The 25171-nt window shown below is 45.9% G+C and overlaps 1 protein-coding gene across 1 annotated transcript in view; it reads right to left on the bottom strand.

Annotated features, from left to right (window-relative positions):
- Positions 1-25171, bottom strand: part of ELP3 (elongator acetyltransferase complex subunit 3) — an 81847-nt gene that overhangs the window by 5561 nt on the left and 51115 nt on the right. Inside the window, exons 11-14 of the mRNA XM_084283640.1 lie at positions 23789-23879; positions 20161-20226; positions 14722-14949; positions 12410-12491 (exon numbers count right to left, since the gene is read on the bottom strand). Of these exons, the coding sequence (XP_084139766.1) occupies positions 12410-12491; positions 14722-14949; positions 20161-20226; positions 23789-23879 (467 nt within the window). The remainder of the gene's footprint in view (positions 1-12409; positions 12492-14721; positions 14950-20160; positions 20227-23788; positions 23880-25171) is intronic.

The following is a 25171-nucleotide window of genomic DNA, read 5'->3' as shown; positions in this document are numbered from 1 at the left end:
GACAGCTTTCGTGTTGGAGACCGGATTATTGCTGAAGCTGTGGGCAGAAAGCCCCAAATATCCCCGAGCGTCCCCGTAGCCAAATCCAGTCCCTGCTCTGAAAATCCTCGTTCAAACCTACACTGGGGGTTGATGTGCATGCCAAGAGATGCTGTCCCTTTCTGATAACGTTGATCCTGCCTCCAACTTGGGCTCAGCTTCTGTTTGATGAATACAACTGATGGAAAACTCACCCCTAAGTAACACCAAGGGACACCCTTATTCCCTCCTCTGCAACCTGCTCTTTGCACACCTGTAATTTAATTTAATCCGATTTAAATCCATGATGGTTTGGCCTAGTCTACGACCTGGCTAATTTGAAAAATTCTTTTCTTCTTTCACATCTCCTGCACGAAAGGCAGCAGCATCCCCTCACCCAGCTCCTGCAGCGACAAGTGGGAGGCTGGAGGTGCCAGCAGGAGTTTCGTGAGCTCCAGCAGAGTCTGACCACAGCCTGAGTGCTTTGTGAGACACAGATGCACCTCGAAAGGTATCTCAGGACCCTGAGAGAATAATTTAGTGAGCTGCTTATGGAGTTTTACTAAAGCAAAGAACACACACAGCACTGCTCTCATCCTGTCACACTGAGGAACGTGTCTGTGGGTGAAGGAAAACCACAGCAAAGGCCTTGGATTATTAACAAATTGATCATTTGGGCTGATTTGTTCTTAAAGCCAAGTCTCAAACCCAATAATAAAATATGGAATAAATCCAAAGGTAGCATTAAAGACCTGATTTGGCAGCGTTCAGCTTTGGGGTGCCGTTCCTCACACAGGAGGTGCCCCGCTTCCACTTGCAGACTTGCCGTTTGGAAATCAGTTCAGAAGCATCCCCGAGCTTCCAGATGGTGAGATTCCATCTCATCGATCTCCTTATTACAGGAGCAATATTTCATTAACGACTACACCGGCCTGCCCCAACCCAGCTGCACTGAAAGCAGCCCCGGTCGGCAGAGGGAAAGCCTTTAACGGGGACAGACGAAGCCGGAGCTCACAGATCTTCCCACTCTACCCCAAACCAAATGAAGTATTTAAGACCTAATCCCAGAACTTTTCCACTTTCACGAAGTGCTGCCACTGGTGTGGCCACCGGGCATCGAGGGAGACGGGGAGAGCGAAACGTTTCTGCTGCTAACCCCCAAATTTGGCAAGTTTGTGAGGTTTTAGATGCACAGCCCATGTCATGTCTTGAGGCTTCTTCCAGAGATAGTTGCTGGAATATTCAACCCATCTGGTAAAGTATTACTGAGAGGCTGGGGATTTAGGATGACTCACCAGGCATCAGAGGAATTCATGATCAATTTTCTCTCCTATGGCCTAGGAGATTTTAAGCGCCGAGGAAGAAACACTCAGCAATCTCCAGAGCTGGCCGACCCGTTATTAAACTCATCCCACAGCAGCTCTCCAAGGAAGCTCTCCCCACGCAGTGCACAGCTTCAGAAAGAGGTTTCAGCAGCTGCCCAGCACAGAAAGGTGGGATCTGAAATCAGCCTTTGCTTCTTGACCCCCCTCTCTTGCTCATCAGAGCCGGGGGAGACCATTAATGGCACAAACACGAGGTCTGGATCGAGGAGCAACTGGAAAGGTTTTCACAGATCTGGAGCTGAAGAGCTCAATCAGACATTAATGACCTCTGGAGAGCAAAAGGAGGGAGAGAAAAGAGCAGGAAGAGGAGAGCAGGAAGGCTCCCCACACCTCTCAGGAATCCCTGCAATGTGTTCCCGTAAGCCACAGGCACGCTCAGCAGTTGGGGTGGCTCTGCCCGAAGGTTTTTGCCTCGCACACCTTTAATAAATGCATCAGGACACTCCAAAAATCGACTGCTGCTGATTCACAAGGAGCGAGAACGAGCAGGCAGGGAAAAAAAAATCCATCAGGATTTAGCCTCACTGCTGCCTGTGTTTGCTTCATTGCCCCTCTTGCAAATTCCTGAGACGATTCCTAAAAGTTTGTGCGTTGTGGAGCCCAGGAGCACCACGAGTGGATGGAGTCACTCCATTTTGCACCTCTGCAGCGCGAGGAGGTGCTTAGGAGGCAAGCTCATGAATGACCATAGTGTTCATTTAACCTGGTGCTTAAAACTGTGCGGGCATCACCCCTTACCTGCTCTGCAGAAATAATTTTGTTTGGCTTTGTTCTCCCCAAAGCACACGGGGATGGGCAGCTCATGAGGGCGTTTTTCTCCAGCTCTCCCCCAAATCCTCTGCTGCTGCAGCTAAGGAAGGAGGCCGCCGAGGCTCGGCACCAGCTGATCCTCCATTCAGAAATCCAGCCTGCCTTCCCGTCGCCACCTTCAACCCCCGGCGCACTCAGGCGTGCAGCGCTCCTGGCCCGCGTCCACGTTAATTTTCTACTTGACAGAACACAAATAGAAACCTGGTCTGGGGGAAAAGTGATCATCTTGCCGCATAGTAATTAGCTTACGGTGGCGGTGGCGGTGGTGGGGGGGAGGACGGCCTCCACGCTGCCTCGATAAGGCTGCTACGTCACGGGGCTGGAGCGAGGCTCCAGCGAGATTTCGCTGCAGGGAGACATGAAAGCTCTGCTTCAGAAGATGAGGCGTGCTCGTGTGGGTCTGGCTGCTGCTCCAGCCACCGAGTAAATTATCAATGAGGTGCGTTTCGAGGCAACCGGAGCCGGCGCAGGGACAGGTGACAAAATGCCTGCACTTCAAAGGGAAAAAAAAAAAAAAAAAGAGGAAAGGGCGCTTATTAAAGGACCTCTGCGCGTCTGGTTTTAACAGGGCGAGCACCTGCGATAGGGGAATTCAATCTCATCCCCCACCCCTCCCCAACAAGCATCTTCTGCGCAGAGATAAGGAGACAATCCTGTTGGTACAAGCCAAGCCAGCCTGCTTTGCCGATGCCAGCACAAACAGATAACGCTGACAGACGTCACAGCAGATACTGCAGTTGAAAAAAAAAGCTCTTCCGTGGCCAGAGCACTGTATTTATAGAGCCGGCTTTTTGCTGCTCGAAAAGTAATTTACAACACGGAAATACTTTGTCTGCTCACTCCTAGCCCTTGCCCTTGGAGTCAGCAGCGGTCTCACCTCGGGCACCTCCGCTTTCAGGGAGCCAGCTCCTGGGCAAGGGCACTCAGTGACACACCAACCCGTTAAGGATGACATGGCAGCGTGAAGTTGTCTGTCCCCTTTAGGAAGCCGATTTAAGATGGGTAAATAGGGGTAGGGACAGCTCCTGGGCAGCTGGGCACCTTCAGCTCCTCTGCTGGGAGTAAAAGGAGTCCCCTCGGTCACGGCCCCACCTCGACTTGGCATGTGATGCTTGGATTACAGGGGTAAAACAAAAAGTGCTGTCGCTGTTAGGTGCCACTGGTACTAAACCTGCTGCTCTCTGCTGTCTCCAAAATAACTACAGGTGGAGGGAGCTGCTTGTGCTGAAATACACCCGGTGCCGACAGGGCTCTGCACGTGCCAGTGCTGTAAAAGCTGAGAGGAAAGCGGCTGCCACGCAGAGAAGATGTGTGCGAATATGTGAAGGGCACAGAGAGGCAGTGCCGGGCAGTACAAGCAGTGTTTTGAGATGATACCACTGGAAACGCACGTGGAAATTCAGTGGCAGGAGGGGACACATCCTTTAAAACAAAACAACAACAAAAAAAAAACCCCACGCATCAATATCACGCCCAGAGTCAAAGCGAGGCGTTTCGGTGCCAGGGCAGGATGTGGGTTTGGCACAGCCCCAACCCTCCTGACAAAGAGGAGCGTGCGATTAAGGACTTGGCAAGGAGCTGGCGAAGCACGACAGCCCAGATCGTGTGCTCGGAGCCAGGGGAGCGTAGCGTAAAGCCAGGCTGCCCGGGCACGGGCGAGCTGTGACGCAGGGATGTCTCGTGCTCATTTATTGCTAAGCCGCCTCTTGGCACCGGCTGGCCGGAGCTGCTCAGGTGTCTGCCAGGGCTCTGGGCCATTCCAGGGGCACCGAGTCCTTGGGAGGGAGCTTGAGTGAGTGTTTGTGTGCTGCTGCCATCGCTGCGCTGCCACGCTCACCCACGTGCAGCCTCCTGTCTGTGTAGACCTGCTGCTGATAGTCTCCATCCTGATTTCCTAGGTGGCTGAAGTGAACAACACGTGTTAAAAGAACAGAAACATTTGGGATGGGAACTTTCTCAGAGCTGCTGCTGCATCCACATTATTTAAGTTCACAAACGTTATTTGCAAAGGAAGCAGGGAAACATTCCTGCAACATGTTCTTCAGCATCATCTGTAACTATCTCACATTGAAGAGGAAGGTCTCTGTCCCGAAATCTTATTTTTCAGATGCTTCAAGTCATTGGAAAGCACTGGCTTCAGCCTCTCTGGTCCTCGTTACTGCAAAAGCCAGCCACCAACATGAGGGGACGACAACAGAGCAATCAAGTTGATGCTTAGAGGAAAAACAAAGGCTCCATAATGGAGGAATTTGTGTAAGTGCATCAAGGCAGGAGCTTCATGCTTCTATCATTTAGGGGGGGGAGGACTCTGGACTTCCAATGTTTTAAAATACATACTGCATTTCACATGCTCATCACATTTTAAAGAAAGTGTAATTCTTCACACACATGATTTTCCTGAAACCAAAGCACTACAGCGAAAACCACAGCTAGCCTACCTTGGGTCACTACTGTGTGCATCCCCGTACGACTGCCTGAAGTACCTGTTACACGACGAGGGGCAGATGGGGCTGGTTACGGGGTGCTGAGCAGCAAAGTCAAAATAATGGTAATAGAAACGCTCAGGGAGACAACAGGAAAGGTTTTAAAGAGGGCTGCCCTTCAGCCAGCGTTACTTAGGCTGAAGGATGACTTCTCCCAGGCTCAAGGTAAGCCAGCGAGGCGTTACAACCACCACTAGAAAGCTCAGGGAAAGGGAAGGGGAGAGGAGTTTATCAGTTGTTGCAGGCAGACAGACTGGCAAGGCAGCGAGTCCCTGGAGGCTATCGGATACAAAGGCACTCTCTCTGACTTTAGAAGTCCTTGAGCAACACGCGGCTGGAGGGCAAGACGACGGCTGGAGGCTCACCCGAGCCTTGCCTCCCCTCCCCAGACACCCGGCATCGGCGGTGTGAGGAATGACACATCGATCCGCCCCGCTGCAGCACGCTCCCGTCCCGACAGAGGCAGAGGCTGGAGCAAAGAGGCTGCAAGTTGGCTCAAAGAACAACAGGTACGAGGGCTGCGCTCACGCCGCAGGCTGGGAGGAACACGGGGAACGAGCACGGAGCTCGTTTGTTTGCTCTAAATCATCCTCTGAAGGCTGTGCAGCTTCTGACAAAAAAAAAAAAAACCAACAAAAAACCTTACTGGTTGAGTCACCGCATGCAACTGCTCCTTGCTGGCTCCCAAAAGGAAGCGCCAAGACCTACGGGCTGCAAAATGGGAGCCACACATCGAGCTCTCCAAAATCCCACCCTAAATTAACAGATACCTGCCCGCTGCTGGAATGGTGAAAGAGGTCCCCAGAAGTCCCCAGAAGGGACCGGAGTAGCATCATCCTGCCAAAAGGAGAGAAAATACTGGATGCGGAGCTCGAGCACCTGGTTATTGCCAAAAAGGAAGAAGAAATTACAAATTCAACAAGCTTACTGGCCCATCCACTGGTCTCAAACACCAAGGTTGTCTGTTTTTTTTTTTTTCTTTCACATTTTCAGCGCCTAAGGACACGTGGATATCAGAGGGGGAACGTGTTTAAAATTGTTTTAGTGTAATTTAGGTTTTGGGGGGGGGCTTTATTCAAGGGGAAAAAGATGCAAATCCCAAGCAGGTACAAGTAGAAGCAAACCAAAAACCAACCAAAAAATGCAAAAAGCAAAAAAACACACACACACAAAAAAACACACCACCACCACCAACAAAACAAAACAAAACAAAAAACCAACAAAAGGCAAAGAAAACACACATGCAATTACAAATGCTGGAAAATGGAAAAACAGACATTTCAGATCAGACCTCCCCAGAGCTCTGAATAATAGAGTGATGCCTCCAGGGTCTACCATTCAGCTACCCAAGCCTGCATACTAATATACTGCTCACATCAGAGGAGTAGAAAGGCACCACTCATGCAGAAAATTACCTTAAATGAGCAACGACTTCATGATAAACAAGCCGCTTGCTTTTTTACTTTGCTCTTTGATTTAGGTGGTGGGGGGCACCTCCTCCCTGCCAGTGAGGAGCAGAGAGCACGCTGCTGGCTCTGCGCAGAAACCCCGCGAGCAAAAACCCCCAAACCTCCCCGTTGCTGCAAATGTTTAATTCTGGTTTGTTTGGTCGAACATCCAGGGCTGAGGCTGCAGTCCCCCCAGCAGCCAGGAGGCAAGCTTTGGGAAGAGCATTTGGAGGATCTGCATGTTGGCAGTGCCAGAGGTGTGACCACAGCATCATGGAATGAGAATATCCAGGGCTTTGCTCGTTTCCCATGCCCTCAGCACCCGAATTTCCCCACGTGGTGCCAGAATCCAAGCTGCCCGTCCTAATGCCGCTCACAAATGCTCGTCTTGCCTTGCAAAATGCACTCCTAGCGCATTTGTCATTGATTCTATAGTCAATTAAATGCAGTTCTCCCACCGGCCCTCTTCAAATGAAGTGATATTTAACTAGATACTCCACGAGGCAGCTGCTGTACAGCCGAGCTTGCTTTGTGCATCATTCCCCGGTTCATTGCCTGCGATGACTCCTGGGTGCCTGATGCAGGGGACCTCAGATTTTCCTTTGTTTGAGCGTAACCTTGCGTGGTTTTACCTACTGCTGGAAGGGCGATCCTGGTAAATCCTGCCGCATCTTTCGCCTTGTCTGCTTGTAGGTTAAACACCTCTAAGAGCAAAGAGGCAAATTTTGAGAAGGCAGGCTCAGCTCATCGTGTTTACCCCAAGAGCAGCAAGAACAAAACACTGTGGAAAGAGTCTGCGGGGAAACACATTTTTTTTTTTGCTAGGAGTACAAATTAATGTACTCTGAAGGAGCGCAGGAACTGATGGTGTTCATTTGCACAGTCCTGTATGGCCCTGAAAAGGAAAATCTGCTAACTTTTCAATGAGTACCTCAGCTCCTGGCACTGGGAGAGGTCCTCGCCCTGCTCTGCTCAGGGTGAGAGCAGCTGATGAGGTGCAGGATGCTCCCCAGCCCACGGGGTGAGAGCAGCAAAGCAGTGAGGAGAGTTACTGCTTCTCCGCCAGCCTCCAGAAGTGAGCAAAGTGCCCTGGAGATAAGGCTGCCTTAAGCCAGAAGTAAATTCTTGGCTGAAGCAGCGGTTGAAAAGGTGGACTGCGAGCCTGCATCACAAATTTGGGTTGGAAACACGACAAAAGATGAAACCTGCGACTCGACGAACTCCAAACCCAAAGCTTTGACTGAAAACAAGCTTTAAGCCCTTAACCCCTGCGCAGGCTTGAAAGGGAGGATTACCACTTGTGGGCAGTGTGAGAACACTGGCGGTCAGAGAGGACGATTCCTAAGCAAGAAAACTACATTTATTTTTAAATCCCTAAAAACTGCTATTGCTCACAGTTCTGATTCAAGTCTATTTATACCGCTGCGTATTACAAGTCGCTTGCATGGAAGTCACCTCCATTTCCTTGTGGATCTGATCTCTTAAATACTTTCTGCCTAAGCCAGCCTCACGGTTTGTGGGTGTTTTTTTTTCCCCCCAAGTTGTTTGGGTTTTATAAACTCGGGGATTGTTTGGGTTGAGGTTGGAGAAAGAGTTGCTGAGGATGAAGGGAGCACAAAAGGTGCAAAAAAGGCATCCCCACACATTCAGCTCCTGTGTCAGGTTTGTCTCACTAGTTCTTCTTCTGCCCACTCTAAGGAAAGCTCCTACAGATGGAGGCAGGAAAAAACACAACGGAGCACACACCAGCAAGAAAAGCGTGCACGGAACGGTCAGATGGATGCAGACCTCTGAATTGACTGGATTTTCAAAACTTAAAACAGAAAAATACCGAGGTATCTCAGCGCAGTATTGCCTGGAGATTGTGCAATGTCCGTCTACACAAAGCCTTAAAGAATTAATATAGTTGAGCATGGTTTAGAAAGTGGGAATCTGGGACAGATGCAAGCCAGACAAAAGTCTCTGGTGTGTATCATACAGAAGTGAGGCCACATGACAATATATTTTATGTAAACATATTTATATATATACATTTATAAAAATATTAAAGCTTCCTACCAAAACATGCTTGCAGAATGCTGTTTTTTGCAGCAGTGTCCTTGCTTAAGAACAGCAATATTCCTGTTCATGCCTTTTTTTCAACCTTTTTGTTCAACCCAAACCCCAGCTAAGACAGTATCAAGCCCATTTTCAAAGCTGTTACATTCTTAAACATATAAAAGTGAAGTTCTTTAAGAACTAGGGGATTGTACACAGTAGCTGTTCCATAGCACCAACCCACTAGCACGGGTTTATCCTTGGCTTCTCCCAAATCCACCTAATTAATTATTTTTTTTCAAAGGCCATCAATCTAAAGCAGACAAACATCTCAGAGGCACTTCATTAACATCCCCATATTTCCACTTATCTTGGGCCACTTCTTCTCTTATTAATAGCTAATGAGATTGGCGTTTCTAAAAATATCCAGCCAGCAGTGGAAGCAAAACTCCGGGGAGCCCTAGCGAACCCCATCAATCCTCGCAGCACTTCAGAGCCTCGTCCTGTGGTCTCCTGGGCACACCCTGCCAGTTGGCAATCTCATTCAACATCCAATATGAACTCTGAGGCACCGATTACTCGAGTAATTTATTACTTCGAAGGTGACCAAAAGGCTGTTTACATGAGCAAATCAAGGTACTTGAGAGCGTTATCGAACGTGCCCTGAAACTTTACCTCTGATTCCTACGCCAGCTCCGTTTCTCTCCCCTTACCGCTCTCCCTTGCAGGTGGATTTAACACCGGTGTGATGCATCAGATTTACTTTTAGAAAGTTCTGAACCTCCGTAGCTGCAAAAGGCAAAGGCACAGTTTCCTTAAACACATGAGACAGCGTGCTCGAGCAGCACCAACAGACTGGGGGATGAGTCACCGACTGTAATGAACGATTTTATCTCTCGCGGAGACTACAGAAAACAGGTGGTATTAGTTTAATTTCTATTCACAGCCCTGTGATTGTGGATTCCTGACTGCTGCAGCATGCATAGGAGAAAGATGTTGGGATCAGTCACCCCAAGCTGATTATTACGGTCCTAGCGATCTTAATCAGGAGGCAATCATGACTTACTCACTTGTCTCCCATTTACATGTTTGTATCGAGTGATTTTACAGTACTGCCTGATACAGAATATAAAAATGTGAACGCGGTGAAATACGCCACTGACTCACTGCTGAGGGGGAAGGAATTTGTGCCCTCCTGGAAGCAAGAAGTGGGAAAGTGCAAGACACAACGCCTGCCCCAGCCAAGGGGACATGCGAGCTTGCAGGGAAGTGAAATAGTGTTTAATTAAGAGCATTGACGAGGTTACACGTGGGAAGGAAGCGGAGTCAGAGGGGAAAAGATTGTGACTGAAGTCCTCTGGGGTGCCTGGACGAAAGAAAATTGGCTCTGGCAGCTGACATGCTCCTGCAAGGAGAGAGGTTTTCTAGCAAGTGAGGCTCTAACAGCCACAGCTTGGGATGTCAGGAAATGTTGGCTACTGCCCTGAGCAGGCAGGGCAGCAAACCACCTGGACAGGAGAGATGTTGCTGCTGTAACCTTGCTAAAAACAGACTAGGATGACTTTTTTTTTTTCCTTCTTTCCTGTTTGTCGTAACAATTGTGACGGCACTGCTCGTTTTGGATGTTGTACATCAATGCTTTCATTTGAATTGACCTTAACCTGCCTTGAATTAAATGCATTTCCAAGGGAACCTCAAGCCACGCTTCAATCCAAGGCTGTGGCAACGAACCAGCCAGAGACTCCTGGAGCCCTCTGGACAAACCTGGCTCCCCGATTCCTTCTCTAAAGGGTGAGCAGACCCCGGAGCATGACCCCCTGGTGTGGAGAGAGGGAAAGTGTCTTCAGTGACGGGCAGAGCAGAGCAAGGCTCCCTGGCAGCAGCGGGGCACCAGGGGACACCCTGCCACTTGGGGACCCTAGGAGATGTGCTGCCCTAAATCAATCAGTAGGAGATGTCCCTACACAAAGCCAGGGTAGGGAACAGTCACAGATGATGACTGCTGCTAATTTCTAATCAGAGCTAAACCTGAATCTTAGAGATGAGCCCTAATTAGCCGGTAATCACAATCTTTTGTAAAGCCTTACCTTAAAACCTCACGCATTTCTTTTTGAAGAAATGAAAGACTGAAGAGAAGTATTTCTAATTTGCAAAACAAGAACTGTCAGAGTACAGAAACTCAGCGATTCACTCGGTTACTTTACCAGCAGAGCCTCGGGAAGGTTTTGATCCAGAAGAACTAGCACTGACCCACACAGTTCTCTGGCAGAGAGCATGCATCAGCATGCATCGGGGACCATTCCCTGAAGAGGCAGTTTGGATGTTCTGGCACTATTTAATTAACTAGTACTGATGTAGCCATTAAATGCCAGACTGGAAAATACTGCTGGAGAAAGGACGCTGTTAAAGAAAACACTGCAACAAAGCATTAATAAAAACATGTAGTACTAATGAGATAGGGAGCCCTGCGAGAGACATTTTGAAAGCAGATTTCCCTTACAGGCTTCTCTCGAGACAGTAGGGGAAATTTTGCAATATGTTGGAGCCCTAACCTCCCAATGGCTTCCCAGATTAAAAATCTATGCCGAAACCAAAAGCAGCAAAACCAAGTTCATCCTCTGATGCAGAAAGAACTTCTGCCTGCATTTGTATTTCAGATAAAACTTACAGGAGGACTGAAATTCAAGTGAAATCATCTCCAAGGAAACAGCTGGAAAACTTCTGTTCACTGCAGATGCTGTAGTAGTCTGTTATAGAGACAAATTGTACCGTATCGTACTTTGCAGCCCAGGAAAAAAAAAAAAGTTAAAAATCACAGACAAGGTCTTGGTAAGATGACACAAACTGTGCACGCAGCAGGACAGGCTCCTCGCACTGCATTTCAATGCAAAGAATCCATTCTTCATATCAGACTGCTAAAATACAGCTACAATTAGTAACACGAATGCTTCAACAGACCATTTTTTAGCAATTACTGTGTGTTTTCTGTTCTTGACGAACTAAATGTTCTTTAACACTGGGAGATTGTGGCTGCCTCTCTCCATGCATCCCAAACCAAGATGTTACTGGCACAAAAAAAACCCACCAAAACCCCAACATTTCCACTTGAGGAGCTACCTGGTACGGCCATTTCTTAACCCAATGAAATTCCCAGTTCAAATTTTCAAATTGACTCCTGTGCAGCAGCCACAGGGAAGCACGACTGGGCTGTGTCTTAAGAAAAGAAGGAACGAGGCATCTAGAGAATACAGAATTATCTTGAAGCATCTGGCCGCTGCCTGCGCATTGTCCTCGCTCAGGCTCTCGTCACAAGTACTTGTTGAGACAGCTCACTTCAGCTCTCCTGCACCCCGTGACATGACACAGCTGGAAACACACACACAGGCTGTCCACTTCACTCAGCAGCTTGGAGCAGATCTGTGGTTTGCTGCTTTCCAGTGGTTTTTGGTGGGCAGGGAGAGGATTATTGTTTTTTTAAAAGGCCTAAGTTACAGCTCTTCTTGTCAAGTCCCAAAGCACGAATGAATCTCAGGCCAACAAGAGTTTCTCTCCCCATACAATTCACCACCTTCCTCTGTTACAGAACCTATATGCCTGTAAAAGCTTTCTCTAACTACCATAACTGCTAATATAAGAATAAATTAATGCACAAAGCTAGTTCTGACCTTGACTCCACACACACACACACACTGTGAGCTGCTGCCACTTTTTAGTCACAATGGCTGGAAAATGAAACAGGAGAAAGGGCTGCAGCTCTTTCTTACACAGCTCGCTTCTTCATGATAATGCTTAATGTATCCTAAAAGCACATCTGTCCACCCTAATGACGGTACTTGCAGAAAGGCTGGAAAATGGAGCCTGGCAATTTTCTATCCTCACAAACTCTGGAAAGCAGCCCTCAGCAATAACAACCTGTGACGGGGCCAAATCAGCGAGTTCAGAAATAGCAGCCTTCGGAGGAGGAAGCCACCCATGGTCACGCAGTCTGTCTCCTTCGGCACTAAGAGCAGGATGGATCCCTGCAGCGCGTCCTCTGGTATGCTGCTTGCGATAATAGTATTGTACTGGACAAAGCTATGATGGAATTTGACTCCATTACTAAGAAGCATCTGCTGATGCTCATTTTCAAGCTAATACGATGAATGTTCACAGCAGTGGTGCTGGCTGTAGTGGGTTTATTTTCAGATTAAGACGAAAAAAAAAAAAAAAAAGGATAAAGCAAAGGTACCTGAAATTACAGCAATTTTCCATGACCCATGCTCCTCCTTGGCTATTCTCTCTGCCTCCTCCATGAGCAACATACCAAATCCCTGCAACAGGAGAAATAACAGGAGGAAAATATAAATTCTGTAAAAATAGAAAGTATAAGCAAGGTCAGAATGTAAGCATTAGAACATTTCCAACAGAGGTATGTTCGGGCACAGGAATGATCAGAATCTTTTTGCAGGAGAGGGCAAAGCACAGAGGCTTGGGAGGAGCCCTGCACAGAGGTGTACTAACACTGAACTTCACTGCAGATTTCTCAGTTTTTGGTTCTTTCTTCTTCAGAACATGAAATTATCCATATGCAGCTGCCTGACAGCTTCTCAGTGGCTTCTCATCCATCTGGATGGCTGCCTGGCTGGACCTGGCTTAATGCTAGGGATTAAATAGGGAGCACAGGCACTGGATGAAGGTGTCTATGCTGCCAAATTTAAATTCTGGCCAGGTACATCAGTTGTAGTGGATGTGGCTAGAGCTGCTGTTGGCTTTTCTGATACAACTGTTGCCTTAGTGCCTCACAATCTTTATTTCCACTGCCCCTCCGGGAGCCAGGAGCTGTTCCCGTGCCCATTTCAGGCTGAAGAACTGAAGCACGCAGCGGCCACCAGGCTTGTTTGGGTGTCAAGTCCTGCATCAAGTCACCTGCGTGCCTCCTGCAGACCCACACCGCTCTCCAGAGCTCATGGGACACCTACGAGGCTCAGCTCGCGAGATGGAAGATGCCAAAGCAAAAAGGATTGCAGAAGAACCCGTTAATATTCTGGACCAGATCCATGCCTCTATTTACGTTTGGAAATCTTGCACAGCAGGGGTGCCACTGGAATCAAAATTCAAACCAGGGAATAGCCTTTCCACTCTATTTAACAACTTAGTTGTCCTATATATCTGGCAATAATTGATTGGATTAATTCACTTCCAACATTAGGATGCAGGAACTATGCTTGGCTCTTTGTTCATCTCTTTTCCTGACAAGATGCACAGACTCAGGCTGCGTTGAAACCAAAGTGGATGTGATTTAATTCTAAAAACACTTAACACTTACAGGCATTTTTAAATAACACACAGAAATCTTCATTCTAAATGTTCCTCTGATCAGAAATTGTCCCCACAACAGCAAAAAACGTTTTCTGCTTAACCTCTTGAACACTGACACTTCTGAATGAACACCAGTGCGTCATATGCCATGAAATTTCAATTTCCAGCCTATTTTAAGGTTTGCAGTTGGCTACTTCCAATTGATTTTCTTTACTTTTTCTTTTTTAAACACTTTCGACGACCACTTTCCCCTTCCAAAATTTTGAAATGTTAGCTGTTTTGCAGCGGATAAATTCACTGTTCCTTTATTATTATTTTTAAAACAGCCACTGCGCTATGGCTATACGTCATCAGCATCCAGCAAAACCGCATCTTAACACATATACTCAGGGAAAGATTAATAAATACAAGGAAGTTAATTTAAAACATCAGCCCTGAGCAGTTCTGGCACCGAGGACAAACTGATTGCTTTTTTAAAAGCTCAGTTGAAAGGTTCAAAATCTACCAGGGCAAAATTTAATTCACATTTTTGCTCACCGCAAGCCACAGCATGTTACATGCAGCAGAAGGATAATGTGCAATTTTCATACAACTCACTGCAAGGAATTAGAGACACAGCTTTCCACTCCATTCTTTGCATTTTAAGATAAATATTCTCTCGTTCTGTAAACGTTCCCTTGAAGGAAAACTGGGAAGGACCAAAAAAAATCTCGCCTTCCCGTCTGTAATTACTTTAGATTTCAGAAGTGAAATTCATCTATTGAACAAGATCCATTTTAGCAGGAAATAAAAAGACACAATGGATGTTTCCCTTTGTTTTGCTGTTACTCGGTTTGCAGTGAAGTCTGATGTACATACAGTACAGGATATCACAGGAAAGATACCTCAGAACCAGAGCTGCTTAGCACTTGAAAGCCAAATTAGCAGCAGGTAATGAGCTCTCGTATTGTATGGGCATGAGTAACGCAGATAGCATTCAGCCATGCTTTTTTTTTTTTTTATCTCAGAGCAGTAGCGACTGCCTAAACACTATCACACCAGCAAAAACTCAGAAACAGCAGGATTTCAGCACAAGAAATGCAAGACGGAGCTTAGATTCAATTCTGTTTTTTACTGCAGTTGACTGTATTCCAAACAAAGAACGAAGCTCGGAGATGAAATTAAATTCTTCTCTAATTGTACTGGGAGGGGTGGGGGTGTAAAAAAGCAGCACAGATGGAAAATGAAGACGGCTTGAGGTACCTGGTGCTGAAATTTTGAAGGATCCCGGCTGCTCACTGGGACCACGCTCCCATACACGTGCAGCTCCCGGACGATGGAAACACCTCCTTTCAGCTCGGGTCTGAAGGACTCCTCTGAACACTTCCTCAGTCGTAGAAGGCCAACAAGAATGTCCTGTTCTGGGTCTTCATAGGACAGGAAGGTCTCCCAGCCACCATTAGCCACATAATCTCTCCTAACCAATTCAATCTGGTCGAAGAGAAGCAGCAGCGAAGAACACAAAGAGGAAAAGAAAAAAAAAACAACAACTGTTAAAAATATTTAAGCAACATGTTGAACAGACCGAAACCAATTTCATGGATCCATAAACTATTATGATTCAGAGAAAACATGAAGTGCTTTCTTAAAGGCCAATTTAATTCTGGATGGATTTTAGCGGTCCTGGATAAGAACTGATATTCCTGCAATCATTACAGACAAAAACCCGGGCCACTTTAATAGAAGCATCTTTGACAATGGGCAGAACTGGTTTTCTGTGCCTATTTGCATGCTTCCAGAAGGGCTGGTAACCCACGTGGCTGCCAGTTTGTAAGTCAGCCACCTAAAACTGTGACTCTTAAGTTACTTTTCATAATTACTGCAAGATCAATGGGGGCAGCAACTCTTTCGACGAAGCAAGGGACGTGCTGTCATTGAAATTCAGTTCCAATAACAACTCAGCTAATGTAGAATGAGTGGTTTTGCATCTGCCTTCACTAAAGCTGCATTTAGGGCCGTGCCTTTACTTATTTGCACAAGAAAAAGCTTGAGGTGTCTACAGGGCATGGGTTTTCCAAGCAGCAGCCAACTTTACTAATTATCATCTGTTTTTTTTTCCAGTAAAAACACTGGATATAGCTACATGAGCGAACTGCAACAGGAGTTGATGTGAAGCAGTTGGTGCTGAGTGTCTGCTGAGTTCCAGAAGTCTTTGTAAGACATCATAAATTTCGTGTGCTTCACAGAATTAGGAGGATGTGCCTGTTTACTCATTTAGATTGTCCTGGAGACACCAAACGTATCCCAACAGGCGCCCTGAGAACTGACCAGTAACACCACACCACGTGCCTCAAATCCAGTTCTTGCTACCCATCTACATAAGGGCAGTTCTGAAGATCACAACAAGTGGAAGGGAAAAGCAAAGTGAGAGCTGACAATAAAGATTGTGCTTGGGCAAAAAAAAAATTGGTTCCGCAGAGCACCTAGCAGCTGTAAAGAGTAACTGACGGAGAAGAAAGCAGAAAGAAGGAAAAACACCTTTTTCGTGTTATCATGACCTACCATCATCAAGGAGCTGCCTCAGGACCCAAAAAACTTCACAACATCAAGGTTCCTCAATGCAACAAGAGACCTGATCAAACCTCACACAACGGTAGCTGCGTTTCTTTGTAGCAGAGTTAGCACGGAGTTAATTTGACGTATCCTGTGGCTGATGATAAGAAAGTCACATCTCTGGCGACGTGAGTCACTCTGTTTGTGCCCTGAATTGATCTGGTGTGGCTGGAACAGCGACCCATCTTTGCTGCAGGGACTTCTTTGCCCACGTGCAACAACCAGCTGCTAAGCAGACCATAATTATTTCCCCCATTGCCTGGCTCAACAGATGAGTGGCAGCAGCTCTTGCTTAGCTTGTGGTATTGAGGACCTGATGCCCACACAGAACATGTTTGGAGGTTTTTAGTTCTAGGCTGACCCCAAGAACTAGGCTCCATTGATGTCTCAGGTACACTAGGTGTGCTCCTGGAAGGCACCTTCTAAATTCATCTGAAAGCAATCAGGTTTTGTGTTTCAGGTTTTGAAGTTAGGGAATGATCACAGCATTCGTTTCAAAAGCCTACCCCTGAGCTAAACTAAAACCATTGGGTGTAAACATACCTCCACACCTCTGAGAGACTCCTTTAATTTAGGAACTCAAATGTGAATGACCAACAGCAGTGGCTGCCCTGTGCACAAACGTGGTGGTGGTGTATCCAACATTTCCTTCCTGATGGCACAGTACAGGATTGATCCCTGGGTATACCTTGCCATGCTCTTCCCACTACTACAGAGACTCAAGCAAAGGACATCTGTGGGTTTTTGTGTTTTGTTTTTGTTTTTTTCTTTTTTTTTTCTACAAATCCTCTAATACCCAGAAATCCATGAATTAAAGATTTGTTTACAGAAAAGCCATAAGGGATTCTGTCGCCTGCCTGCTCTAGTCCATGACGAAGCCTGGGTGAACACAGCTCACAATTAAATCCCTTACTGACTACAGAAGCAGGGCTCATTTCAGCACTGACGTACAGCTCACGGGGTGAGTGCCCGAACAGATGTCTGCCAATGTGCCAAATTCTCTGGGAGCACAGCTACAACTCCAGCTTGCTAAGGACGGCTGGCGCAGGCTGATCCAGATCTACTCCTGTGTACATAACACCACGAGTAAAATGGAAATGTACAGGCAAATACGAGGGCATGAGATTTTCTGAAATACCCAGATTGGGCTGGTAGTGTCATATGGGGAACCCACGGCAGACAAGCAGTTGGGTTAAAGCTTAGTGCTAATTTAAAACAAAATGTTATTACACTCTGCTATACTGAGAGTTCAAAGCGGCAAGATTTGAGAACTTCTGAGTTCTCCTGAGGACAAAAACAAAGCAAAAACTAGTAAATTTGGCGCCATTGCTTGTTCTCCAGTAGGCCTAGAAGCTGTTATGCCAACAACCAGTCCAAAAGGCACTGGTAGGCAGATGAAGTAAGATTGCAGGAACCTCCACCAGACAGGTTTATACTATCTGCATTTTAATAGCATCATAAGCACGTAGCAGACAACCTGATCTGCTCAGAAAAGTCTTGGATCGAGTCTTTAGTATTCCCCACCGTGCACAACAGAGGGGCCTAGGATAAAAAAATCCCCTCAAAGGGTTTGCAGCGACTCAAGAGATGCACAAAGCCTTCTCCTTTATGGGATACTGGTAGAAATTTGGCAAAAGCCAGCCTGGCTCACCTCCTGGTCGGTCGGTGCCCAGCCACGCACTGCACGCTGCAGTTCCCTGTGTCAGACCCTCACCTGAACCACCCCGTGTGCTGGGGAAGAATAATTCTCGTTAGGGTGGACGACCATGTCAACATGCAGACCTATTAAACGGCTGGTACAGTCTGGCTTAAATTTACTTGGACAAATAAAGGGAAAACCCAGGTGTAGATTGCGCTTGACCTAGAGCAGCTACTCCCTGCTTTGAAGCCAGCCTTCCTCTCACTAAGGCTCTCCACCGAGATCATTATCTTGATACAAAAAAAGAACTGTTTTGCAGAAACAGCGGCTTCTTACAGATATGAACCTGTATTAGTGTTAAAGCAGAAATTGTAACGGAGCTGTCATTGCCCTTTGCCTCTCCAAACCTGTCAGTCCAACCTCTCTTCACAGCAGCAATCCACCAGAGCATTTTTAAGGCTATTACGTAGCACTATCCATCTTTAACCAGCCTGAGAGCAAGCGATCTTAACCATCTCCTTCCTCTGCGATGGAGAAATGCCACTAATTGAAAAGGGAGCTTAGAGACAGCTCTGTAAATAACCAGCTACGGGCAAGTAATCCACTTCAAATTGATTTCTTTTAAAGACTTTTAAAAGCAGACACACCATCACCATTGTAAAAATATATACAGCCTACTGATCCTGAACACAAAGAAGTTGCATCAAGTGTAATTAATTATAGGAAACGATTAATTTATTTTACGTCTGACATGATAGTCTCTCTTCTCAAGAGAATGTGTTGTTTATTTACGAAGCCGAGAAAAACATCATACCTTGTCATTAGTCTAAAGCTCATGAAAAATTATACCATTTTCCGAATTTTCCTCTTGGTTGCTGTCATGATAAATTTTGCTAAGACTACATAATGACATCCTCCTGCCACTCAGCTAGATGAGTTTAACAAAGGGAATATTCAACATAATGTTGCTTTGAAAACCCTGTGATAAGCTATTTGCTAACTACTCGGGAAATTTACAATTTAAATTAGATTAGCACTGCTGACAACAGACATCTTTGGAAGATATTTTGTGAAATGACCACGAATTAGGAAACGGGGAAAGAGCAGAAAGGCTGCATGGCCTATGTACAAATGAGTCTGTACAGCCTCAGCACAAATCTACCAAGAACAAGATAATTTATTTGGGATCATTACAGATTTCCATGCTGGATTTCTGTTATGCAGTCAGCGAGATGGGAAATATTCCACTCCAGCTGACTCTACATAATGGCAGGAGAAAAATAGAATATGGCTCCCAGTAATCTCTGATTTGCAAAGTGAGAACATCTTTCAGATGCTAAGCTCGGAGAATATTCATGCTACTTCTGGCACCTCACTTGGAGCCTCTTTGATGCCTAAATACTCAGCAGAGCTTCCAAAATGCAAGTGAGAGGACCTCTGCTAGGAATCTCTGTGTTGACACATAGATTAGTCCCGGTTTAGTCAGTCACATTTAGCAAGTGGGTACGTGCCCACTGCACAGTGTGTCATTCTGACAGCTTTCTACTTGAGAGAGGCAGCACTTGCTGTCTGGCACGAAGAATTCATGTTTGAAAGAAGAGACAATATGTGATGGACAAACTCTGTAATCATCGCAGTCTCTCCTTACTGTCAGCAAAGGAACAGGAAGAGAATGCTTCCAGGATGTCATTTATATGGCACGGCACCCATGCATACAAAGATAGATCCCACACGATGTGATGTTAGAAAGCTCATCTCCTTGGTCCCAAACGTGGCCACGGATGTCCTGGCCACTCCCTGGAAGAATCGATCCCTTCTTGTAACTGGAGTGAGATGGAGGATTAATTTCCTGAACCGAACGTCTGAAGTTCAGCCGTGTATCTTTTCCTTTCTACAAAATAAGCACGGCAATCTTTTTGTGAACTATTTCAGGAAGGAAAAATACACCCTGTGTTATGTGCCCAATGGACCTGCTGACATTAATATATACAGATAGATGTGCAGAAGTGGATTTATACATGCTCTGTTTGCCTACACAAACATACACGTTCACACAAAAAGCTGTGAATTCGCCTTGCTAAATATTCAATCCTGTTCAGCATGCACATACTGTGGGTTTGCCATTTCCCAAATCCATTTTTTTTAATGAGGAGGGAGAAAAGGGAAGGTTGAGAAGCGGTAAAAAAGAATTGCTTATTTTTTACAGCAGTGCAAATAGTCAAATAACTGGTGGCTGTAGTCACTTCGTTGAATATGGTGGCCCATAAATTCCAACATGTGACTGCAGTCAAACAAAACACGTCCAAAGCTGCTGTGAAAATAAATGGAAAACTGGATCCAGCTTCAAAGGCAAACTGCAGGGCTGGATGTTCAACAAATGGATCCCAAAACCTCCATGCATGTAATAAATTGTGTCTGTAGTTAGCTTTTATAAAGCAAATAAATCCTACCTGATACGGTCTCACTTTATGGTGAATTTCTTGAATTCCAACCTCTCTTGTCCTTACGTCACGACACTTGGAAAAGAAAGGGAGAGAAAAATTACATGGGAGAAAAACATTAGGATCCGAAACACACGGATTTCCAGCCAACCACTGGGTTCAAAACTCAGCTGACATAGCATGAAGCTGCAAGGTTGAATTTCAAACGGGTAGGCTTCAAAATACAAATGCTCACCAGTCCATCCCTGATATATCTTGGAGAGAGGTCTTTGTGCTAAATGGGAAGACATGCTGGTAAAAATCAATTCACTAAGCAACCATTACGGTTCGTGAGGAAAAGTACCCTTGATTCACAAACAGCAGGGTCTGGAGGGAAAGTCAGCATCCACAGAAGAAAAACAGAGAAAGACTTTGGTATAATCCATTTTTTCCCTACACTGGAAAGATTTAACATTGGCAAAATCTCTGCTGGGGCACCAGAGTCCTTAAATAGTCAGTTTTTTATGTTCAGCAACCCTTTTTTCCTTTTAAACTATCGCACAAGAACTGTTGCAGAAGTCCTACCCAAGTATAAGAAAGTAAAGCTAACGCTGATCTGGCCTCCACAGAGGCTTGGGACCAGGAGAAAGTAGAAAACAGGCAGCCAGAAGAGATTTTCTCTCCTTTAGGAGTCAGAAAAGGGAAGGAGACAAAGCTCCACGCTCGGTGCTGAAGAGATGGGCTATAGCTCGCCTAACCTTTTGTGCTTCTCAGCAAAACCAATGAAAGTTGAGCAATTTGGCACCGATTTGTGCTAGTGAACAGTTGTGATGCTCCCAGCACTCCTACTGCAGAGACTGCGTGAATTCACATCTTAGCAGGCCTTACTGTCAAGGCCGATGCAAAGGTTCATCCAACTTTTGTCAGCCAAGCACGGCCGCAATGCTTTTATCCAAAACAGCTGAGTTTAGTTGCTCACTGCTGTTCTTGGAGGGAAAGAAGACAGCTTTCACCAACGGGCTGTAATTGCTCCATCAGCAACAACACCTACCTGTCCGTATGTTTCCAAAAGCCCGACTTTCAGATAGGAAAAGGTGTCAAAATCTAATTCACACAGTAACTCGGAGCGTCCACAACAAGCACAGCTCTAGCTCATGCCCTGTGCTCTTCTCAATCCTTTTAAATACCATTATCAACATGGAACAACAATCTCCCAAACAACAGGAAAAAGTGGGTTTTGTTTGTTTGTTGCTACAGTGGGCTATGCCAAAACTGGGATTCACTTTAGTGCCATGACTTTATAGCAAATTCTTCTTTGTTTTACATTTGTTTGACTGCCCAAACAGTGCAGTAAAAGGCAGGGCACTTCCCTCTCTTCATTAAGAGCCTCAGACCTGAGAAAGGACGATGTATTCTTGGATGATGGTTTTAGATTCTGTGTCCCAATCTATCGTTTGCATGTCTCCAGTTGCAGCCAGTGGCTGGCAAGCTCAAAGGCCAGCATCCTGTGCCTCCAGGAAGAATTTCAGGAAGAATTTCTTTCCAGCAATCGCAAACGCCAGTTGTGGTGCTGGCGTGCCTGATCCCCAGCCCTCAAAAACTCCTCACCGAGACGTTCTGCAAAGAGAGGATAAGCCCGAACTGCCACAGCTGGCTGATCTTTACTGAGCATACGTGTATGATTCCTGCAAGTCCCTTCCTCATCTCAGCCTTCTCTCCTTTTCCAAGCTAAGAGTAAAAAAGGACAAAGCACATTTCTGGCTTTCTTCTCTGACCCAAGGAAATCACACCAGTACCTTACATTTCAGGCTATATTGCAGCAGACTGCCTGGTTCCTCATTCCACCAGCTGCAGTGTTTCTGCCTCACTAAATTAAAATCTATAATCATCTGCACAGCAGCGATTTTTTACAGATTTGGGTCTTCTAACAGCGATGACTGCCTGCTTGACAAGCCCTTTAATGGTTCAGCTTAGTTACCAGGCTCAGCCCTGACCACCATGGATCAGATATCCCCATTTCTCCAGCTGGTCTTGATCAGGTTCAGATCAAGAGAAGTGGTTTTAGCATCAAACCCAGGGAAGAGTTCACTATTAGCCCTAAAGAGCTCAATTGAAAAGGCTTAGCTGCAGCACGGAGGTTGTCCCCCCTGCCTGGTTTTGAAGTGAAAAGCCAGCAGGAGGGATGGAAGCTTTGGCGGCCAGAAAAGCTGTCTGCCAAATCCTGGCTTGCTACCGGAGAGAGTCTGGAAGGAATGATTTAAGGAGAAAGTGCAGGGCATCAGCTCAGGAGAGATTAAGTTGGTAGAGAAAACCCAGCTGGAAGGAAGGCAGGCTGGAGTTTATTTGCTGATCTTTTGCACCGCAACTGCCAGATCCAAGCGAGATGGCAAAGGCAGTAGGGAGCTACACGTAGCCTAGAGAACAATCCGTGTTAAACACCAACAACATAGTTCAGCACCGTGAGTTTATGTGGGGCTACAGGTACACAACACACAGCACGGCAGATGAAACCTTTATTATTGCTTCTTCAGTATCCTTGGTATTTAAACAAAGAGATGAAAGCTTAGCTTCTGTACATCTGTAAAAGCTGTAATTACTGTTCTGCCTCAAACCATTCCTTTACTTCTGGTTTCTTTTTTTCTTTTTTTTTTCCAAAGCTTTCCCCTCTCATCCCCTATGCCCCAGTTAGAATAAAACAAAATCTAACCCATCCAGAAGCACACGCAGCCACACATCTGGATTTGGCTTTCGCATCCCTCCTAGTACACCAAGGCTCTCACTACAGTCTAGGTTGCTTCATGCTGGCCTCTTTCCCGTCCTGCTGGGATGCCTTAAAACCTCTTTAAGGAGGTTTTAAGGAAAAAAAAAAGGAAAGGTGAGCTAGAGGGAGGGAGCACTAAATCACAATAGACATGTATGGAACAGCTGTGTGAGGATCTGCCTCTGCACCAGGACACCGAAGCAATTAAAACCCTAAAGGAACAGTGTGAAGGAGCGTGGGGTTCATGTGATGTTTTGTCTATGGATTTGGGTGTCCCAGTCCCAAGAAAGGCAGAATTCAGGCATAACTTCACCAGAGGCTGCAGGAGCTTCAAACTGTGGCTGAGCAGAGTGTATGGGGCACAGCCAACATTGACTGAGGAGCATCACAGCTGGGTACGCATACCTGCCTCTGACTTCAAGTATAATTGCACTTCTCCCTCCTCTCCACTCCTGCTCATATTTTTTATTTGACCTTAGAAATATCAAGGATATCAAGGCTCATTTGCCTGTGCTGAAATCTCTCTTTGAAGATTTGTCTGGACTCAGCCTAAGAGCTTTTCTTCCAATTGTTAGTCAAGTAAGTGCATGCGTGGGAAAGAGAAAGGAAGACGAATTTCTAATGGCATAAATTAAAAACAAACACTCCTGCCTTCTCTCTGCTTTAAAAGGTTTCATTCTGTTAAAAACCTGAATAAAAGAAAAGAGTTATCAAGTCCCTTCAGGAATGGGGGCAAATTCTAGACTAAAAACCAACAAAATGTGTCAAACAGAAAGAGCTTTTCCAAGATATCATCACAGCATATTCTGGTCACTACTTTCTTCTCAAAAAGGATCTGTTATTTCGTGTGAAATTATCAAACAGCTCTCCCTCAACATCAAGTGACAAATATTTTACCTGTGTCCCAAGATCTTTCATCCTGGCCAAGGCAAGCTCTCTCAGGTTCCCGTGCTCCACTCCAGAGCTCACTAGTGGCATCGGAATATCTCTGCGCATGAAAGGAAAAAGAAAAACCTCAAACAGCTGCATTAGCAGGCAATAAACCAGAAAGTACCATTATGGTCACCTAGGCCATGATCCCAAATAGCTGACCACAGAACTTACCTGAATTACCTTTGTTTCAAGTATTTGGTTGAAGAAGAAATAACACAGGCGAAAATCAACTAAAAGCAGGAGGAAAATGAAGGGAAAAAGCAATAGAGCTCATTTTAGTAAAAAAAAAGTCCGAAGACAAAAGTAGGCTTTTACAACCCTGAGAAATAAGCTACAATTTTGCTCTCAGTTCTTCACTTGGAAAACTGAAAAAAGGATCACCCAGCCCAGGTTGTGTGTAGCCTAGGACTCCAAGCCAGATGTTCTTCATGGTCCCTGCTGCTGGAGACCAGGGGTTGGGAACCAGAGCTCGCCTTTCTGCTGGGTCTGAGCTGAATGCCCATCAGGGAAAATTCATCAGAATGACAATGTTTTTTTGTGTTGGGAAGCTTGCTGTTTAAAGCTGAGGAAGTTTTGTTTAGCTGATGATTTGCAGCAAAGCCCAGGCAGAAAATCGAGGGGCTTCCTGTGGGAATATAAATCAGGGGGTCTGCGAACGGCAAGACGCCCTCGTTCAGCTCTCCAAGGGAGGTACGAAAATTGAATTTGAAAGAAAAGACCAAATTTGGCCTCTCCACTGCCTTCCAGAGTAGTTGGTCCCACTTGACATTAGGAAAGCAGGATAGCATCCCTAGGGAAGGAAGGATTTATGGACCCAGACCAAGCAGAAAAAGAAGCATGATGATTAGAAGGACACCCCAACCACACACACCTCTTTAATGCAGCGTTCCACAGCGATTCCAAACGCTTCTCCTCCCTCCTCCTGCTCAAACTCCACCCTGGCCCTTCTGATAACACACCAACCCCAGTGCTCTACTGGAAAATGCAAAATCCCTCAGATCCTCTACAAAGAAACAAGGGCTATACAAGTGTGAAAGACACTCAGCATGTTGTAAAATAGCTTGGTCTTAATATGTAGATGTTCCTTGGTGAGCATTTCTCCTTTGTCTACATAAACATTCAAAAGAGTAAAGCACGGAGCATCACAAAAACATACAGAGAATGAGATGGTTCAGGGAATTGGTAATGTAATTAGCTTAATCCATCTTGGTTCAGTAGTGATTGAAAGTCATCACCATCTAGCAGCTGTCTGATGACCTCTTAAAATGTATTAATTGATCTATTCGGTTCCTTGAGGACTTGCATTCGCATCACGGCCACCATGAACAACTGCTGGGCTTGGCAGCA

The sequence above is a fragment of the Netta rufina genome (assembly GCF_964035555.1).
Source record: "Netta rufina genome assembly, chromosome: 3".
NCBI lineage: Eukaryota > Metazoa > Chordata > Aves > Anseriformes > Anatidae > Netta > Netta rufina.
The sequence above is the reverse complement of the archived record's forward strand: the minus strand, read 5'-3'. Positions and strand labels throughout refer to the sequence as shown.